The sequence below is a fragment of the Oncorhynchus kisutch genome, linkage group LG3, assembly GCF_002021735.2.
Source record: "Oncorhynchus kisutch isolate 150728-3 linkage group LG3, Okis_V2, whole genome shotgun sequence".
Lineage (NCBI taxonomy): Eukaryota > Metazoa > Chordata > Actinopteri > Salmoniformes > Salmonidae > Oncorhynchus > Oncorhynchus kisutch.
The window spans coordinates 12,442,163-12,460,152 of record NC_034176.2 but is presented as its reverse complement, the minus strand read 5'-3'; the positions used below and the strand labels follow the sequence as shown (position 1 = coordinate 12,460,152).

The following is a 17,990-nucleotide window of genomic DNA, read 5'->3' as shown; positions in this document are numbered from 1 at the left end:
TGAAATATTCTACTCAAGTAGAAGTATTGTTACTACAATTACATTTGAAAAACTACTCAAGTAAAAAGTAGCTCATTTGAAAAGTACTGAGAGTAAAAGTAATTTAGTTACTTTTAAAATAAAAACTTTGAGCTTGATAATTAGGTAATTTTAAGGTTACCTGAATGTGTTAGACATTATATTTTCAATGCAATACTTAGAAAAAGGAAGAGAGGAGATATATGTACAGTACGAACTAGCTTTGACTGGAAACCAGTGGAGTGTGCGGATGAGCAGGGTGACTTGGGAAGTTTGAACACCAGGCTGGCTGCAGCGTTCTGGATAAGTTTCAGGCGTTTGATGGCACAAGTCAGACGGGAGATGACAAGTGACTGGATTAGGACCTGCGCCGCTTCCTGTGTGAGGTAGGGTCGTACTCTACAGAAGTTGTAGAGCATGAACCTGCAGGAGTGAGCCACTGCTTTGATGTTTTCAGAGAACGACATGGTGTTGGCCAGTGTCACGCCGAGGTTCTTTGCACTCTAGGAGGGGGACACCGTGAAGTCGTTAACAGTGATAGATAGGTCTTTGAGCGGCAGGCCATCCCTGTGTGTAAGAGCTGCTCCGTCTTGTCGAGGTTGGTCTTGAGGTGGTGGGGCCAACATCCAAGTTGAGATATCTGTCAGGCACACAGAGATGCGATTCACCAACTGGGTGTCAGAAGGGGGGAAGGAGAAAAGGAGTTGAGTGTAATCCACATAGCAATGATAGCAGAGACCATGTGAGGATATGACGGAGCCGAGTGACTTGGTGACACCAGCAGTCAAAGCATGTTGTGCAGACACAGATCCTCTCCACGTCCATTTATTACAACCACATCTAGCGGCTGACGTAACTCCGGTTATTTGAACCAAGCACGACTGGGGTTGCGACCTCATTTGGGAAACGATGGCATACTGTAGGTGCTTTGTTGCTATTTTTGTGGGACTGGAACTTAAAATAACATTATTAACCGGTTCCCATGCTTTTAAAATAATGGTTCTGTTCCGTAACAGGATAGATCACTTTCGTTCCCGGTTCTGACTCTGTTCCTCGAACAATTTCATTATTTTTGGTCCTGTTCCCTGAATTGTTCCAACCCCTGCTTCTCGCCAGCTGTTACTTCTGTCCCAAAGCTATATTACTCCCGCCCCACCGACAGGTACAAAAGTAACGTTGTGCAAGTTCTGTTCTCAATCTATTTAATTTTAACTCAATTACCCTAGGTATTAAATGCGGCCGGGGATTCTCCTCCTTGGACACTGGGTCCTTAGACACCACTTTGATTTAAAAAAAGTTCCTCTCTTTTGTGACATCAATGAAAGTTGTTTTTGAAAATCTTCCGACCACCATAAGTTTGTGCGAACAGCTTGATTTGATTGGCCTGTTTTTTGCACAATGTGTTTAATTTGATTGGTTACTGACTAAACAACGATACCATTTTTTTCTGGCTCCAAGGGCTCCCGCTCGCAAACTTTCCATGCCATCATGATCTACTAATTATGATAGCCTACAAAATTCTACTCTGTAATGGATGGTTTTAAAAAGGTACCGAAGTACAATACTTAAAGTAAGTAAAATTATTGACTGAAAAATACTCAAAGTACAAGTACTCGGAATGGCTACTCAATTACAGTAAGGAGAGTATTTGTAATTTGTTCCACCCCTAGGCAAAACTGATCCTAAATCAGCAATCCTACTCTGAGACATTTGAAACATATGCCCCCTGCTCTAACCCTAAACTAACCAGGACAGCTTTGGTTTGATAAGTCTCATTACATTTACAAATATGTTCCATCTGTTAATCCAACCATGTGAATAAACAGGTCATGTACCATCAGGTCTGAAATTACAGTATTGACACCCTTGATAAAGACAAGCAAAAATGACTGTATAAAATACATTATTCAAAAATAAATTTTTGGGGTGGCAGGTAGACTGTGGTTAGAGTGTTGGACCAGTAACCGAAAGGTTGCTGGATCGAATCCCCGAGCTGACAAGGTAAAAATCTGTCATTCTGCACCTGAACAAGGCAGTTAACCCACTGTTCTTAGGCTGTCATTGTAAATAAGAATTTGTCCTTAACTGACTTGTCTAGTTAAATAAAGGTTCAATTTAAAATAAACAAATATGTAAAAAATACTGTGCTATATTATATATCGATGATATCTCTGGCTCTGTCAGCTACACTTGCACACTCTATATATCTAAACTCCTAGTAATATGTGGGGTAAAACACCAACATTTCTGCATCACTGTGCCTTCCCCTGGCTCTGTTGACATGTTCCTACCCTTCCTTATACTCCATACTATTGATCAGAGGATTACCCCCCTCTCTTTGAGTCAGCAAGTATCAGCTTTTTTCTAAGTGGCATATGCGGGGGGCGCCAGCCAGGAGGCTTTCGTAGACCATGCTTATTGCACTCATCAAGCCTAGAGTCAACGGTGCGCTGAAGCGCTGCAATGGGGAAATACAGGTCGGACCCTTGACAGAACACAACAGTCTGTAGTTGAATCAGCCAGGCTATGAGTCGTTACACTGAGCACCTTGGATAGAGATGTCCTCCCAGAACTGTCTTTCTGTACCGTAGGGCTCCACAACAGTGCATAACGGCTAACCTGCCAAAGCCTCATCCGGCTTAACCGGAGCAAGGGAACAGCACAGCACAAACTCCTAATGCAGATATTTGCACGACCAGCTATCACTGCTGGAGCTCAATTAAAGTGGCACTCTGTTAGCTGTCTAATATGATGCGTTACACAACAGTCTCTTTATCTCTCTCTCCCTCTCAAGCTGTCTGTCTCCCTCCAACTCTCTCTCTTCATATAAATTCAATACAATTCAAGGGGCTTTATTAGCATGGGAAACATATGTTAACATTGCCAAAGCAAGTGAAGTAGATAATATACAAAACTGAAATAAACAATAAAAATGAACAGTAAACATTACACTCACAGAAGTTCCAAAAGAATAAAGACATTACAAATGTCATATTATGTATATATACAGTTTTGTAACGATGTTGAGGGCCAAATAGCTGTTACGGTTTTCTTGCGGTGAAGGAGAGTCGGACCAAAATGCGGCGTGGTTATTTAGATACATCTTTAATGAAAATGAAAAACGATCAATACACATAACGTGAAAAACCAAAACAGCCTAAACTGGTGCAAACTAACACAGAGACAGGAACAATCACCCACGAAACACTCAAAGAATATGGCTGCCTAAATATGGTTCCCAATCAGAGACAACGATAAACACCTGCCTCTGATTGAGAACCACTCCAGACAGCCATAGACTATGCTAGATAACCCCACTAAGCCACAATCCCAATACCTCCAAAAAAAACCAAGACAAAACACACCACATAATAAACCCATGCCACACCCTGGCCTGACCAAAATAATAAAGAAAACACAAAATACTAAGACCAGGGCGTGACACTAGCATTCTAGTTTGCTCAGTTTTTTTGTTAATTCTTTCCAGTGTGTCAAGTAATTATCTTTTTGATTTCTCATGAGTTGGTTGGGTCTAATTGTGCTGCTGTCCCGGGGCTCTGTGGGGTGTGTTTGTGTTTGTGAACAGAGCCCCAGGACCAGCTTTCTTAGGGGACTCTTCTCCAGGTTCATCTCTCTGTAGGGGATGGCTTTGTTATAGCTGTCTCTCTAACAAAATTACATGAGGTTTTTAACTTGGTCAACATACTGTAAATAATATTCATATTTAGGCTTTGACCGAAACACATTTAGATGCATGTAAATGATGGGCAAATTAAACATTCATGGATAGTCTACATCGAAGGGACAGGAATAGGAATGGTGGGGGTGTAGCTCTGTACATTCAGAATCATATACCTTTTAAGAGAAGGGGTGACCTTCATGTATGTCAAGTAGAGGCACTATGGGCTCAGGTGCATCTGCCTCACCAGGCACCCATATTGGTAGGATGTGTGTATAGACCTCCTAGCTCTAAGGTGTCCTATCTGGATGACTTATGTACTGGGTTTGACCAGGCCACAGATAGCATACAGAGATGTATTTATCTTGGGTGATTTTAATATACATTGGAAGGATCACAATCATTTGAATAGAACAAAATTGATGAGATATGCCAAGAACTGTGGTTTGAGACAAATGGTTAACTAGATCGTCAATTAAGTTGGGTCACCGTTCAGACACATACATTGATCTGATTTTTTTGTAATATACCATTGCAATGCTTAAAAGCCATATCAATGCCAGTGGGCTGGACAGACCATAATATTGTGACCATAACCATGAACACCAAGGTTTCAAAGAACCCCCCTAGGATTGTGGTTAAGAGAAATTTTAAAACATTTAATCATGAGCTATTCCTAAATTATTTGTCTGCTGTACCCTGGGAGCTGATTTATCTAGAGGATGATTTAAATCACGCTACAGAATGTTTTATTGATGTTCTCACTGAGGTAATGGACCATCATGCCCCAGTAAGAAAGAGTACAGTTGGTGCTCGTCCATCTCCATGGATTGATGATGAACTGGGTGAGGCTTTTTCTCAAAGAAATATGGCAAAAGTCTTGGCAGCCAAGTCAAAATTTGAAATTGATGAACAGAATTATAGAACATTACGTAATTATGCAGTTAAATTGAATCGAAAGAGAAAAAAAGTTATTTTACAACAATGCTTAAATTGATTGTAAAAATGATTCTAAAAAGGTATGGAACACAGTTAAGGGCTTTCTTGGTACATCTATCTCATCGTGCCCATCTAGTGTGGAGGTTGACGGGAGAATAATAACAAAACCAGTTGATATTGCCAATCATTTTGCAGATTTTTTAACAAAGAAAATGAATTTACCGAGCAACAATGTAAACATACATTCTTCCAAACAAGCTATTGTCCAATGGATTGATGATCATATTATGAGCAAAGAGATCTGCTCTTTTAGTCTGCAAACGGTGTCAGTGGAGGAGGTGTTAAACCTTTTGAAGTCATTACCTGATGGTAAATCTACAGGTTATGGTCTTATGGACAATTTTTTTGTTTCACTGTGCTGCTCCCCAGATTACAGTTCCACTGAGATACATATTTAATTGGTCACTGGAAAAGGGGATGTTTGCAAATGTATGGAAGCATGCAAAACTGTGTCCTATTCCGAATGACTGCAAAGAACCCATTATTCCTGCCAATAGTCGACCAATTAGTCTACTCCCTTCACTCAGTAAGATATTGGAGGGTATTGTGAGAAGACAAATATGGGAGTACATGGAAAAGAATGATCTGATTACAGCCAATCAGCATGCTTATCGCAAAAACCATTCCACTACCACTGCATTGGTTGACATGACTGATCAGTGGCTCAATGCTATAGATAATGGCAGGTTGTGGTGGTACTATTTTTAGATTTCAGTGCAGCATTTGATTTAGTGGATCATTAAATAATTTTGACAAAATTAATGCATTATGGTTTTAAGGAGGTAGCATTGAATTGGGTACAGTCATATCTAACTGACAGGAAACAGTCCACCTATATCAATGGTTCATTTTCTTCCCCTCATGTGTTAAACTGTGGAATACCGCAAGGCAGCTGCCTTGGGCCACTTCTCTATTTAATATATACCAAATACCCTCCCTATGCCTTAGCTGAAACTCTAGCTAGTATATTTGCAGATGATACTACAATTTATGCAGCAAGACAATCCGTTCAACAGGTACAGCAAGCTTTACAAGGAGATTTGGGGAATATTAGGGAGTGGGTTTGCCAAAACAAACTTGTTTTAAACATCAAGAAAACCAAAGTTATGTTGGTCTGTTCCACTAGGAAAATGCCAAAACAGCATGGGATACATGGGAAATGTGTTCGTATTATAAATTGTATTTGAATGTTTAAGGACTCTTGGAAGATTAGTCCAAATGGGGACTAAAATAGATCCAAATCAAATCTCTGTAGGTGATGGCTTTGTTATAGCTGTCTCTCTCCCTCTAACTCTCTCTATTTATATATATCTCTCCCTCCAACTCTCTCTCTCCCTCTAGCTGTCTCTCTCTCTAGCTGTCGCTCTCTCTCCAACTCTCTCTCTCTCTTTATCCCTCTCTCTCCCTCTAGCTGTCTCTCTCTCTCTAGCTGTCTCTCTCTCTCCAACTCTCTCTCTCTTTATCTCTCTCTCTCCCTCCAGCTCTCTCTCCCTCCAGCTCTCTCTCTCCCTCTAGCTGTCTCTCTCTCTAGCTGTCTCTCTCTCTCCAACTCTCTCTCTCTTTATCCCTCTCTCTCCCTCTAGCTGTCTCTCTCTCTCTAGCTGTCTCTCTCTCTCCAACTCTCTCTCTCTTTATCTCTCTCTCTCCCTCCAGCTCTCTCTCCCTCCAGCTCTCTCACTCCCTCTAGCTGTCTCTCTCTCTAGCTGTCTCTCTCTCTCCAACTCTCTCTCTCTATCTCTCTCTCTCCCTCTAGCTGTCTCTCTCTCTCCAACTCTCTCTCCCCTAGCTCGCTCGCTCTCCCTCCAACTCTCTCTCTCTATCTCTGTCTCTCCCTGTAGCTGTCTCGTTCCCTACAACTCTCTCTCTTTATCTCTCTCTCTTCCTCTAGCTATCTCTCTCACTCCAACTCTCTCTTTATATATATCGCTCTCCCTCTCTGCCACTGATGATACAACACCTAGAGAATGATAATGATTATGGAAATAGAGGGTTTTGAGAAGGAGGTTGTGGTTTTATGTCACTTGTGTTTGACCCCATGTCCACCCGATCACCGAGAACTCATCAGCTCATAAATGGAATCATGTGGAATGTTCTGTTGTCCTTTTACTGTGAAATCCTCACTTCAAGCATTGTACAACATGTACAAAAGAATGAGGAATGTGTGGATAGGCCTTCTACAGGTGTTGTCATCACAAGCTGGAGATATGTAGTGTAGTTAGCGTAAGCCTCTCTTGGACAAGATGTCCAGTATCTAATACCTAGGGAGATCATCCAAGCCTGCTACTCCATTACAAAACGGACAGCAGTGAGCCATGTGGCTGCTGCACGTTTCTATGGCTCTTCTGCTGATAACCACCTGTTGCTCTTCTTCCTCTTTAAATCTCCTTTCCTCCACGCTACCCTCTCCTCCGCCCTAACCTCTCCTCCTTCCTACCCTCTCCTCCGCCCTACCCTCTCCTCTGCCCTACCCTCTCCTCCGCCCTACCCTCTCCTCCTCCCTACCCTCTCCTACGCCCTACCCTCTCCTCCGCCCTACCCTCTCCTCCTCCCTACCCTCTCCTCCACCTCACTCCTCCTCCACCACCCCTCTCCTCGTCCTCCTCCTCCACCCCTCTCCTCCTCCTCCTGCCTATCCTCTCCTCCACCCCCCTCCTCCTCCTCCTCCTCCTCCTCCTCCTCCTCCTCCTCCTCCTCCTCCTCCTCCACCCCTCTCCTCCTCCTCCTGCCTATCCTCTCCTCCACCCCTCTCCTCCACCCCTCTCCTCCTCCTCCTACCTATCCTCTCCTCCACCCCTCTCCTCTTCCTCTTCCCTATCCTCTCCTCCACCTCACTCCTCTCTTTTGTCCCACCCCTCTCACTCCTCTCTTTTGTCCCACCACTCTCAGGCAGTAAACTTCTGGCAGGTGTTGGTGATGAACGATGAGCAGACAGAGAGACGTTACCTGGTCTACTTCCTGCTGGGCTGGGGACTTCCTGCTCTGGTCATCATCATCCTGGTCATCGTACTGCTGGGGGGCTTTGGCTGGACCATACACCGTGTCTACGGCCTGGTGCATGGGGATGTGTGAGTGAAGGAAACGCACTCAGGAGTACACACACAAACACACACGAGTACACACACTCACCGGAGTGCACACACACTTGGTGAGTGAAAAGGGAAATACCCACATGCTTTGTACGACACAAACACAAATGAGCTGTATGAACACCTCCGGGAGCTGTATGTACTGCACATAGAGGTCCTTACTCAGAATTAACCCTGCCCACATGTGTGTGTGTGTGTGTGTGTGTGTGTGTGTGTGTGTGTGTGTGTGTGTGTGTGTGTGTGTGTGTGTGTGTGTGTGTGTGTGTGTGTGTGTGTGTGTGTGTGTGTGTGTGTGTGTGTGTGTGTGTGTGTTTACGTGTGTGTGTGTGTGTGTACGTGTACGTGTGTGTGTGTGTGTGTGTGTGTGTGTGTGTGTGTGTGTGTGTGTGTGTGTGTGTGTGTGTGTGTGTGTGTGTGAGAGCGATACAGGGGGTGGAGGGTAGGAGAGCGGTACAGGGGGTGAAGGGTGGGAGAGCGGTACTGGGGGTGGAGGGTGGGAGAGCGGTACAGGGGGGTGGAGGTTGGGAGAGCGGTACAGGTGGTAGAGGGTGGGAGAGCGATACAGGGGGTGGAGGGTGCAGGTTGTAGAGCAGTACAGAGGGTGGAGGTTGGAAGATAATCACTTCTGAGTGATTAACTCTCCATTGAAGTTGATAAGGAGCCAGTGTGTATAAGGTAGGTGTGCATATGAGGAAGGTTTAATGATTTAATGTCCCGTGCTGTAGTTCTCAAACTGGTCTGCATATAAGAATTCATGGCCCATTTCAAGTGGAGGACATCACATCCTTACAACATGATATTAATCTGCATGTTGTGCACAGGAGGTCAGGAAATTCACTACACGGTAAAAATAAATTAAAGTAAAGTAACTGGTTCCACGGCTTTTTAAAAAACTTTTCAGTCAGTGTTACCTGAATTAACAGGTTTTTTGCCCAAACTTGAGAAAACAGGCAAACTTCAAATGTTTGCTCAACTTGTTAAGTCCCGCGTCCCAAAAATCTCTCCTTCCTGCTGAACTATGCACTCGTTCACTCCTTCCCACTAATGCAAAAGTATTAGAATTGGTGTAAGCATGGTCTAGAGTGAATTTCCATAAACCAGTCATTTCCTTTCAAATCTATGAGGGAAAGTGAACAAGTGCACACTTCAGTAGAGAGGAGAGATTATTAGATTGCAACCCAAGAGTTCCAGGACCAACTCTTCCCACAAGGACACACAAACACCACACCACATGTCTGTTTACACTTCCTCAAGCAGGAAGAACATGATGCAGTACTGTATTATTTATAGTATTGTTTTTATTTCACATACTTCACATTCTACTATGTCTAACATGTATTATTTATCCGGATGGAGCAGGGTACAGCTGTATTTGTGTCCTGTGAGATGGCACCATTGGCATGCTTATTGAGATAAACGTCAAGTCACAAGTTAGGGTTGTTTTTTCCCCCAGAGCCAGACACAGAGGCAGGCAGGCAGGCAGGCAGGCAGAGGCAGACAGGCAGGCAGAGGCAGGCAGGCAGGCAGAGGCAGGCAGGCAGAGGCAGGCAGGCAATATGAATATTGTTCCTGCTGTATTGTTTAGATCCATAACAAGGAACCATGGGGGGTCTGGCTGTGGCTGGCCATAGAGCAGCTAGCTGCTTGGCCTAGCTTGGACTTGACACCATGGCTAGGCTTAACACTAGGAGGGTAACCTGAGGGCCTTTGGGGCTGGGATACCCCTCTGAAAGAACACACAGACTTGCTGCACTCTCCCTAGGCAGTGTGTTGTGTTTGTGGTGCTGTCCTGAACTATTTACCCTCTCCAACCATGGTGGAATGTGCTGCTGCAAGGGCACAAACACTGAGTGTGAGCTTAAACACACTCATTCACACAGACAGACACACACATACACACACACACCATACACATACCATACACACACCACACACACACACACATACCACACACATACCATACACACACCACACACACACACACACACACATACCATACACATACCATACACACACCATACACACACCATACACACACACACACACACACCATACACACACACACACACACACACACACCATACACACACCATACACACACCACACACACACACACACACACACACACACACACACACACACACACACACACACACACACACACACACACACACACACACCATACACACACATACACACACCATACACTAACACGGCAAAGTAACTGCACTGTATTTCAGCTCATCAACCTATAATTATGATGTATTTAAAAGCTAAACTAAGATCAAATATGACACTGAACTCAGGGGGGGTCTATTTTCGGCTGGCGTTAAGACGGCGCTAGTGTCAAACGGTCGTTCAATCACAATTTCCACCTGTTAATAAATAAAGCCAGCACTCTGTTATTTTCAAACTGTTGCTCAAGGATTGGTAATGAACCTATCTTAGATCAGCTTGCTTGTGCTAAGATGGTCGTGGTGGAAATATTTAAGGTGTGTCTTAAAAACATGATCTAAAGTGTTAATTTCAGGCAGCCCTGTTAGGGATATTTAAAACCAACCAAAAGCTGGTTTTAGCTGCTTCTGACAGCGGAAACAGCCTATCCAGCTGTGATGCAGACTTCCCATATGGAACAAGAGTAATGTGCTTTTAGTGCCTGTATACTTCGTATTTACAAACATTATAAAACACGTTTTTTGTTTTGTTTGTATTTTTGTTGTTGTAGTTTTACCCCTTTTTCTCCCCAATTGGTAGTTAATCTTGTCCCATCGCTGCAACTCCCGTACGGACTTGGGACAGGTGAAGGTCGAGAGCCATGCATCCTCCAAAACACGACCCTGCCAAGCCGCACTGCTTCTTGACACGCTGCTCGCTTAACCCAGAAGCACCAATGTGTCGGAGGAAACACTGTGCAACTGGTGACCGATGGCAGCTTGCAGGCGCTTGGCCCACCACAAGGAGTCGCTAGAGCACGTTGGGACAGGGTAATCCCGGTCAACCAAACCCTCCCCAAACCCAAACCTAAACGACGCTGGGCCTCATGGGTCTCCCGGTCAATGGCTGGCTGTGACACAGCCTGGGGTCGAACCCGGGTCTGTAGTGACACCTTAGACCACACTTGGGAGGCCCCTATTTAGTTTTATTTGATTAAAAGCCAAGCATAGCTTCACCTCCTCTCAATGAAGGCTTTTTGTTGTTGTTGTCCAATTAGTCCACAAATTAGTCAAGACTGTGGATAAAGAGTTTTGCTCGTAAGACCGCTTGGAAATACATTTTAATCACCAGCTTTATTAAAAGATCAAGTTTGAGAGGAGTGAAACTGACATTTCCTTTTTATCTATGTATTGTAGGCAGGCTTACATTATTTTACGTTTTGGACATGCGTAAAACCCCTCCATGATGTTGGCTACATGTGTCCATGCCCATCATGAAACGAGACATGAGAACCGGTGAACCTCGTATTTCGAAGATATTTCCCTGTAACAATTGCTTGAATTCCGTTTCATATTTTCAAAAACCCAAGTCCTCCGTAGGATATACCTAGCCTAGGCCTACTATAAAGAAGCATGGTTCAAGGGCAGTCTTTTTTTATCCTTACAATTTTATAATAGCATTACATTTTACATTTGTTTGTTTAAAAAAAATACAGATAGCTTGTTTTTCGTTTAATTTGACTAAAACCAAACATATTAGAATGTTTCACCATCCTGGTTTTATGGTGAGAAGGTCTGTGGCGCTCATGCAATGCAACTTCTGAAGAAGTATGAATGCGATCTGATCTGTAAAATGATTCCGATGTTCATAAAGCATTCTATTTGGTAGAAGATCCTGTTTAAGGATGTTGAAGCAACAAGATCTTGACCTACTGTAATGCAGCATAGTAAAATAACATAGCTTACGTTTGCTCCTTTCCTTGGCGGTTTACTGCAAGTTTTTTTGTAATAACACCCACCGTCTCTCTCTTTTCCCCTCCTCCTCTCACTCTCTCCCTCCCCCTCTCTCTCTCTCCCTGCTCTCTCTCTTTCTTCCTACACCCCTCTCTCTCTTCTCTCCCTCCCCCTCTCTCTCTTTCTCTCTCCCACCCCTTTATCTCTTTCTCTTCCCTGTCTCTCTCTCTCTGCAGGTGTTTCATTCCTAATATCTATGCTGCTCTGTGTACAGCAGCCCTGGTGCCTCTCATCTGCCTGGTTGGGGTACTGGTGGTGTTTATCCATGCCTACCAGGTCACGCAGCAGTGGAAGGCCTACGACGATGTGTACCGCGGGCGCACCAACAGCTCAGGTATAGTACACACACACACATCTTCCAGCTATAGGGCATGGGTTGGAGCATAGCAGCAATCTCCATGTCCCGAGCAACCAGACCATGTCAGAACACCCAGCCGACTGCGTCGGTCGGTCTGTCGGCCTACTGCACTATTGGAGTACCTGTCCTGTGGTCATGTAGTAGTCATTCAGTGGTCTACAGTGTGTACAGTGGGCTCCAAAATTTCTGGCACCCCTGACTGGCAATGTGCAAACAATGCTCAAATAAATATAAACAATATAATTACAGAGAAACTCGTAAAACCAACATGTGAGAAATACTGTACTTTATTAATGTTTCAATGGAACCAACCAAAATTATTTATTGATTTAATTAAAAATGAATGTCCTCCAAATCAAGGTTTCACAATTAATGGCACCCTTAAAGACTATTGTAAATAACATCTACCAAAATTAAACCACAAATTAAATTCCACTTATTTAAGTTTATCTAAGTCTTAAGGAACTATATTGAGCCATTACATCACTTCCTGTTTCACTAGGGTATAAAAATGAGGTAACACGCATGCAATATCCCGCTGTCATCCAACACCATGAAGAAAACAAAAGAACTGGCAGTTCAAAAGAGACAGATGGTCGTAGACCTTCATAAATCTGGTAATGGCAATACAAAAAGATCTACAAACGATTGAATATACCACTGAGCACTTTCAGGGCAATTATTAGAACATGCAAAAGATATGGAACAGTTAAAAACCTCAGGGGTAGAGGATGCAAATGCATTTTCCTCCCAGGATAGGGATGAGGATGGTGAGAGAAGCAACAAAATCCCCAAGAATCACTGTAAAAGAATTGCAGGCCTTGGTGGTGTCTTGGGGTCACGAGGTTTCAGAAAGCACCATCAGACGCCACCACAACCACAGGCTCTTTGGAAGGGTTCCAGAAGAAAGCCCTTTCTGACCCCAAGACACAGACACAAGTGCTTGGAGTTTGCCAAACGTCATTTAAATTATGAGTGGAGGAATGTGCTCTGGTCAGATGAGACTAAAATTGAACATTTTGGTCAGATACAGCATCGGCATATTTGTCATCGAAACAGAGATGCGTACAAGGAGAGGAACCTCAAACCCACGGTGAAACAGAGATGCGTACAAGGAGAGGAACCTCAAACCCACGGTGAAACAGAGATGCATACAAGGAGAGGAACCTCAAACCCACGGTGAAACAGAGATGCGTACAAGGAGAGGAACCTCAAACCCACGGTGAAACAGAGATGCGTACAAGGAGAGGAACCTCAAACCCACGGTGAAACAGAGATGCGTACAAGGAGAGGAACCTCAAACCCACGGTGAAACAGAGATGCATACAAGGAGAGGAACCTCAAACCCACGGTGAAACAGAGATGCGTACAAGGAGAGGAACCTCAAACCCACGGTGAAACAGAGATGCGTACAAGGAGAGGAACCTCAAACCCACGGTGAAACAGAGATGCATACAAGGAGAGGAACCTCAAACCCACGGTGAAACAGAGATGCATACAAGGAGAGGAACCTCAAACCCACGGTGAAATATGCTGGTGGGTCAGTGATGTTTTGTGGCTGTTTTAATTCCAGAGGTCCAGGGGCACTGGTTAAGATTGATGGCATAATGAATTCCACCAAGTATCAGGCAATTTTGGCTGACAATCTGGTTGCCTCTGCTAGAAGGGGCGGCAGGGTAGCCTAGTGGCTAGAGTGTTGGACTAGTAACTGAAAGGTTGCAAGTTCAAATCCCCGAGCTGACAAGGTACAAATCTGTCATTCTGCCCCTGAACCCACTGTTCCTAGGCAGGCATTGAAAATAAGAATTTGTTCTTAATTGACTTGCCTACTTAAATAAAGGTCAAATTTTAAAAAATTAATAAAAGGCTGAGACTTGGCCGTAGGTGGACTTTCCAGCTGAGACAATGACCCAAAACATACCTCAAGATCCACACAGAAATGGTTCTGTGACAACTAAATCAATGTTCTGCCATGGCCATCTCAGTGGCCGGACCTCAATCCAATGGAAAACCTGTGGGCTGAGTGGAAGAGGGCAGTTGATAACCCAAGAATGTGAAGGATCTTGAAAGGATCTGCATAGAGGATTGGTCCAAAATCCCTCCAAATGTGTTCCTTAACCTTGTCAAACATCACAGGAAAAGACTCCATGCTGTTATCCTTGCCAGAGGTGGTTGCACTAAGTACTAAATGAGAAGTGGCAATAACTATGAAACCTTGATTTTGGTTCAATTTATTTTTGTATTAAATAATTGTATGATTTTGGTTGGTTCCATGGAAACATTAATAAAGTACAGTATTTCTCACATGTTGGTATTTTGAGTTTATCTCTGTAATTATATTGTTTATATTTTTTTAAGTATTGTTTGTGCATTGCCAGTCAGGGGTGCCAGTCATTTTGGAGCACACTGTAGTAGTCATTCAGCTGGTCTCCAGGGTGTAGTAGTCATTCAGCTGGTCTCCAGGGTGTAGTAGTCATTCAGCTGGTCTCCAGGGTGTAGTAGTCATTCAGCTGGTCTACAGTGTGTAGTAGTCATTCAGCTGGTCTACAGTGTGTAGTAGTCATTCAGCTGGTCTACAGTGTGTAGTAGTCATTCAGCTGGTCTACACATGTGTAGTAGTCATTCAGCTGGTCTACAGCGTGTAGTAGTCATTCAGCTGGTCTACAGTGTGTAGTAGTCATTCAGCTGGTCTACAGCGTGTAGTAGTCATTCAGCTGGTCTACAGTGTGTAGTAGTCATTCAGCTGGTCTACAGTGTGTAGTAGTCATTCAGCTGGTCTACAGTGTGTAGTAGTCATTCAGCTGGTCTACAGCGTGTAGTAGTCATTCAGCTTGTAGGAGCCCCCCCCCTTTCAACCTTGTCAGAACTGGTTCATAGAGTGAGGAGAAGACAGCCTATAGAAAGCCCACTCCTCAACAGAGTGAGGAGAAGACAGCCTATAGAAAACTCACTCCTCAACAGAGTGAGGAGAAGACTGCCTATAGAAAACTCACTCCTCAACAGAGTGAGGAGAAGACAGCCTATAGAAAACTCACTCCTCAACAGGGTGAGGAGAAGACAGCCTATAGCAAACTCACTCCTCAACAGAGTGAGAAGACAGCCTATAGCAAACTCACTCCTCAACAGGGTGAGGAGAAGACAGCCTATAGCAAACTCACTCCTCAACAGAGTGAGGAGAAGACAGCTTATAGAAAACTCACTCCTCAACAGAGTGAGGAGAAGACTGCCTATAGAAAACTCACTCCTCAACAGAGTGAGGAGAAGACAGCCTTTAGAAAACTCACTCCTCAACAGAGTGAGGAGAAGACTGCCTATAGAAAACTTACTCCTCAACAGAGTGAGGAGAAGACAGCCTTTAGCAAACTCACTCCTCAACAGGGTGAGGAGAAGACAGCCTATAGCAAACTCACTCCTCAACAGAGAGAGCTCTATTCTTCCATCCCACCCACTCCAGCAACCCCCAGCACAGCCTGCATGGCTGGCTCATCCACAGATGGTGGGTAGGATGTCCTTGTTCCAGCACTCTGTGGTAGGTTCCCTGAAAAGCCTGTTGAGCTTTCTTGTTATAACACACATCTAATCCCCAACCCAGGCTGCTGGACTATTTTTACTATGGCCTGCAAATCCACCCCGCACACACACACACACACACACACACACACACACACACACACACACACATACACCACTCATATCACAAACAAAGCAACCACGCATCTGATCAGGCACAATAAGGCAGCCTTGATTAAAGCTTTATGCAATGTGCACTTCAGTGCAAAACACATACAGCGCATTCAGAAAGTATTCAAACCCCTTGACTTTTTCCATATTTTTTGTTATGTTACAGCCTTATTCTAAAATGAATAACATTAGTTTTTTTCCCTCATCAATCTACACACAATACCCCATAATGACAAAGCAAAAACTGTTTTGTTGTTTTTAGAAATTCTTGCAAAGTTATTTAAAAAAATAAAACAGAAATATCAGATTTACATAAGTATTCAGACCTTTTGCTTTTGGCTCCTGAATGGCACAGCGGTCTAAGGCACTGCATCTCAGTGCTAGAGGTGTCACTAAAGACCCTGGTTCAATCCCAGGCTTTGTCACAACCAGCTGTGATTGGGAGTCACATAGGGCGGCGCACAACTGGCCCAGCGTCTTCCGGGTTAGGGTTTGGCCGGGGTAGACCGTCATTGTAAATAAGAATTTGTTGAATAACTTTGTTGTTAACTGACGTGCCTAGTTAAATAAAGGTCATTCAAACCTATTTTTATCAGTACATTGTTGAAGCACCTGTGGCAGCGATTACAGCCTTGAGTCTTCTTGGGTATGACGCTACAAGCTTGCCACATCTGTATCTCCCATTATTCTCTGCAGATCCTCTCAAGCTCTGTCAGATTGGATGGGAGCTTAGCTGCATAGCTATTTTCAGGTCTCTCCAGAAATGTTCGATCAGGTTCAAGTCCGGGCTCTGGCTGGGCTACTCAGAGACATTCAGAGACTTATCCCAAAGCCACTCCTGCGTTGTCTTGGCAGTGTGCTGAGGGTCGTTATCCTGTTCGAAGGTGAACCTTCGCCCCCAGCCTAAGGTCCTGAGCGCTCTGCAGCAGGTTTTCATCAATGATCTCTTTGTACTTTGCTCCATCTTTCCCTTGATCCTGACTAGTCTCCCAGTCCCTGCCGCTGAAAAACATCCCACAGCGTGATGCTGTCACCCCCATCCCCAGATGTGACGCTTGGCATTCAGGTCAAACAGTTCAATCTTGGTTTCATCAGACCAGAGAATCTTGTTTCTCATGGTCTGAGTGTCCTTAAGGTATTTCAGTTTTTTAAATTGTAATACATTTGCTAACATTTCCAAAAACCTGTTTTCGCTTCATCATTATGAGGTATTGTGTGTAGATCAATGAGAAAACTGTTTTATTTAATCCCTTTTAGAAAAAGGCTGTAAAGTAAAAACATGTGGAAAAAGCCAAGGGGTCTGAATATATTCCAAATGCACTGTACATACTGTAGGCTACTCACATGCACAGAGTGGGTAGAACACAGTTCCTTACGAACATAACTTATTCAATACACCCACATACAGTGTGTACACACACACACACACACACACAATATCCCTGGTTTTTGTTTTGGTCCATCAGTATCATGAATCCAATCCCTCTCCATTATTACAAGGTATCAGTTCATTAGAATCAGACTGGCTGTGTTAGTAGGTATCAGTTCATTAGACTCAGGCTGGCTGTGTTACTAGATATCAGTTCATTAGATTCAGACTGGCTGTGTTACTAGATATCAGTTCATTAGACTCAGGCTGGCTGTGTTACTAGGTATTAGTTCATTAGACTCAGACTGGCTGTGTTACTAGATATCAGTTCAGACTGGCTGTGTTACTAGGTATCAGTTCATTAGACTCAGACTGGCTGTGTTACTAGATATCAGTTCAGACTGGCTGTGTTACTAGGTATCAGTTCAGACTGGCTGTGTTACTAGGTATCAGTTCATTAGACTCAGACTGGCTGTGTTACTAGGTATCAGTTCAGACTGGCTGTGTTACTAGATATCAGTTCATTAGATTCAGACTGGCTGTGTTAGTAGATATCAGTTCATTAGACTCGGACTGGCTGTGTTAGTAGGTATCAGTTCATTAGACTCATACTGGCTGTGTTACTAGATATCAGTTCATTAGATTCAGACTGGCTGTGTTACTAGATATCAGTTCATTAGACTCAGACTGGCTGTGTTACTAGATATCAGTTCAGACTGGCTGTGTTACTAGGTATCAGTTCATTAGACTCAGACTGGCTGTGTTACTAGATATCAGTTCAGACTGGCTGTGTTACTAGGTATCAGTTCAAACTGGCTGTGTTACTAGGTATCAGTTCATTAGACTCAGACTG

At 43.8% G+C, this 17,990-nt stretch overlaps 1 protein-coding gene across 1 annotated transcript in view; it reads left to right on the top strand.

The window, feature by feature from the left end:
• LOC109872102 (adhesion G-protein coupled receptor V1) overlaps positions 1-17,990 on the top strand; it is a 280,286-nt gene that overhangs the window by 178,995 nt on the left and 83,301 nt on the right. Inside the window, exons 85-86 of the mRNA XM_031817533.1 lie at positions 7,583-7,761; positions 11,906-12,063. Of these exons, the coding sequence (XP_031673393.1) occupies positions 7,583-7,761; positions 11,906-12,063 (337 nt within the window). The remainder of the gene's footprint in view (positions 1-7,582; positions 7,762-11,905; positions 12,064-17,990) is intronic.